The following is a 3,126-nucleotide window of genomic DNA, read 5'->3' as shown; positions in this document are numbered from 1 at the left end:
CGGTCAAAGTGTGCCAGCAGCAGCTCCACAGCCTGGTTCTGCTGGGCCATGCCTGCTGCCAGGCTGCCCGGCTCCCGTTCCGGCCGCAGCAGTGTTGGTCCAAACACGATGCCGATGTTCTGGCGTGTCATGCGGTTGACATCTACCCGTTCCATCACCCTGGGGATGTGCAGGGTTGGGGGGTGGTCCCATGCACCCCATCCAGCCCCGGTCCTGCCTCCATCACCCCAGGGGGTCTATGTGCCACAGCTCCATCACTGGCAGGCGCTAATCCGCCCCCCTCCCCGCCTTGGCATACGGGAGGGGGGCATGGTGGGGGGGGGGCAGCCTCTGCCCCAGCTCAGCTACCTGCTTCACCTGCTCCTGGGGGTCCGGCAGCTCTGGGGGTAGCCACAGTGGTCAGCCATGGTGCAGTCATCCCCCACGCCCCCCCAGCACCCATAGCCTGGGGATGCCCACGGGGAGTGCTGCAGGGAGGCACTTACTGACAGCTTCAATGAAGGCGTCAAAGAGCCCGTAGGGCACTAAGGGCTCAGGCAGCTCCCGGAAAAAGAGCTTGAGGGCACCGGTCACCACGTGGACATCGCTCCACTCAGGGTCTGCCAGGCTGAGACGCTCCTCTGGGAGGTATGGGGAGAGGTCAGCTCGCGCCTGGGGCCCCTAAGGCCCCCAGCACTGCCAGGGTCACCCCCCGCCTCGCCACACCGGCTGACCTTGGCACAGCTGCTCGGGGAAGACATAGCGCCCGTCCGAGGTCACAGCTCGCTCTGTGGGGGCAAAGGAGAGTTCATGGGGGTGAAGCTGCCTTCCCCCATCCCTGTGCACATGCTCCAACACAGTTCCCCTGTCCCCTTCCCAGCACCCCCTTCCTGTGTCCCCTGGTTCCCTCACCCCGGTCCACAGCAAAACGCAGCTTCTGGATCACAGAAAGGTTCCCATTGACCCGGTAGATTCCATCAACATCAAGGCCTGGGAACAATGAGGGGGGTGAGACATGGTGGAGGAAGTCTGTGCCAGCTGTGGGGAGCACGCCAGCTGGGAGAACCCTACCTCTCTCCTCGACAGCCTCCACACAGAGCCGGACAAAGCGGGGCACAGTGGTGCTCTCCCGCTGGCACAGGGCGTCCAGGCGGCACCCAAAAACCTGGTCTGGGAGAGGGCAGTGCTGGGACAAAATGGGATAGGGAGCACTGGGACTTGGCAGGGGACAAAGTGGGATGGAGGAGCACTGGGACTCAGTGGGGGGAAACTGGGATGGGGGAGCATTGGGACTCGGCAAGGCGCAAACTGGGATGGGGGGAGCACTGGGACTCAGCAGGGGGCAAACTGGGATGGGAGAGCACTAGGACTTGGTAGAAGGCAAATAGGACTGGGGAAGGGTACAAGGACCAGAAGTGAATGGTGGGGACTGGGAGGGCAGTGGTGAGGGCAGGGAGGGACACCTGGACTGGGAGAGGGCACTGGGACCAGGAAGGGATGCTGGACTGGAAAGAATCACTGCGACCAGTGGGTGCACAGGGACTGGGGGGTGGATTCTGGGACTCAGGGCATGGGGGAAGGGGGCGATGACACAACAGACGCTGTGATCAGGTGGGGGACACGGACCAGGAGGGCATGCTGGGACTTGGGAAGGACACTGGGATCAATGTCACAGGGACTCAGGGCAGGAACACTGGGTGAGGGGGGCAGCGGGACACACCAGGGACAGGCAGCCAAGCTCAATGGAGCACTCAGTCTCCCTCTTCCTCTCCCAACACTGGGGGCAGATGGAGTATATGGGAGGGTTTGGGAGGGCCCCAAGGGCATGGTGGGGCTTGGGGGGAGCCCCACCTCGAATAAGCCCCTTCTCCTGCAGGCTCTGGAGCGGGGGCCGCTTGATGATGAAGCGCCTCAGCTTGCTCTTCACCCGCTTCTTCTCCGAGGCATCAGGGGTGTGGGGGGCACCTGGGGGCACCGCAGGCCCAGGGTGTGATCACAGTCACACTCATGCCAGCCCTGAGGACTGCTCCCTCCCCCTTGGCCCTCCAACTCTACCTGAAGTCCTGGCCCCCTCAGTGACCCGCGGCACCTCGTCCTCGTCCCCGCTGAGGTCTACCAGGTCCCCAACGTTCTCCCGGCGCAGCCACCCCACGGGCATGTCCACTGGGTTCTCCAGGTCCTGGGGAGTGGTGGTGGCGAGTGGTGGACAATTAGGGATGATGATGGGGCTGGGGGCAGCCATGGGGTAACCTCTGCCCCCACTCCAGGCACTCACCAGCCGGCGGATGACCCCCCTGATGGCCCAGGCCCACTCCTGGATGGTGGCCTCTTGGTCTGACTGCAGCAGGAACTCATTACCCGTCACAGTGCGGAGCTGGTGCGGGGAGGCAGCAAGATGGAGGGGAGCGGGCAGGGACCCCCAGGGACCCCTACAGGGGCCAGGGGGGGCCCAAGCACTCCAGGGGTGCCCTTCTCCCCCCTCAATGGGGGGCTCCAAGGGGGCCCCTAACCCAAGGGGTGTTCCTATGCCACCCCCTCCACCACACCCCAGGGGAGTATACTAGTGGCACCACCTTGTCCCATTCTGGGGGTTCCTCTACTTCCTCTACTTGCTGGGCTGTGGTGTCCCCTTCTCCGTGGACTGCATTTAGGGGGATCCCTGTGACCCCTGGACTATTACGAAGAGCCCCACGTCCCCTGGGCTCTGAACTTCAGGCATCCCCACACCCTGAGCCTGGGGTCCCACCCCACTCACGTGGATGACATTCTTCTTGCTGGAGAGGTCATGGGCCCAATCCAGGGCAGCCCCCCGCAAGTCCACACTGCTCTCAGGGCGGGTGCTGGCAGGGCACTGGGGAGGCACCGGGTGTCACCCTGTCACCCTTTTGTCTCCACAGCACCCCGTATTCCTCCACAGCCCTCTCCTCCTGCTGTCCCCACTGTCCCCCCCATACCTCCCGATGCTCCAGCACTCTCCTGATGTCCCAGCACCCCCGTGCCCCCCACTCACCCAGGCAGTGGGTGCCGGCCCCTTGGTCTCCTTGTAGAAGATGAGGCTGTTCCCGGCCAGCACCACCCAGGAGACCCCCCAGCTTTTCCTGGGGGCAGCAGGTGAGGGGCACCCCCAGCCCCTCCCCAGCCAGGGCT

General features: G+C 64.4%; 1 protein-coding gene across 1 annotated transcript in view; it reads right to left on the bottom strand.

Annotated features, from left to right (window-relative positions):
- Positions 1 to 2: 2 nt before the first annotated feature.
- ARHGAP9 (Rho GTPase activating protein 9) overlaps positions 3 to 3,126 on the bottom strand; it is a gene marked incomplete at its 3' end in the record, with an annotated part of 6,705 nt that continues 3,581 nt past the window's right edge. Inside the window, exons 2-12 of the mRNA XM_009891693.1 lie at positions 2,990 to 3,077; positions 2,735 to 2,830; positions 2,255 to 2,353; positions 2,035 to 2,158; positions 1,831 to 1,944; positions 1,051 to 1,149; positions 892 to 969; positions 714 to 767; positions 486 to 620; positions 349 to 380; positions 3 to 236 (exon numbers count right to left, since the gene is read on the bottom strand). Coding sequence (XP_009889995.1) covers positions 3 to 236; positions 349 to 380; positions 486 to 620; positions 714 to 767; positions 892 to 969; positions 1,051 to 1,149; positions 1,831 to 1,944; positions 2,035 to 2,158; positions 2,255 to 2,353; positions 2,735 to 2,830; positions 2,990 to 3,077 — 1,153 coding nt within the window. The remainder of the gene's footprint in view (positions 237 to 348; positions 381 to 485; positions 621 to 713; positions 768 to 891; positions 970 to 1,050; positions 1,150 to 1,830; positions 1,945 to 2,034; positions 2,159 to 2,254; positions 2,354 to 2,734; positions 2,831 to 2,989; positions 3,078 to 3,126) is intronic.

The sequence above is a fragment of the Charadrius vociferus genome, unplaced genomic scaffold, assembly GCF_000708025.1.
Source record: "Charadrius vociferus isolate BGI_N301 unplaced genomic scaffold, ASM70802v2 scaffold1079, whole genome shotgun sequence".
Taxonomy (NCBI): Eukaryota; Metazoa; Chordata; class Aves; order Charadriiformes; family Charadriidae; genus Charadrius; species Charadrius vociferus.
This window is presented reverse-complemented; position numbering and strand designations above follow the sequence as displayed.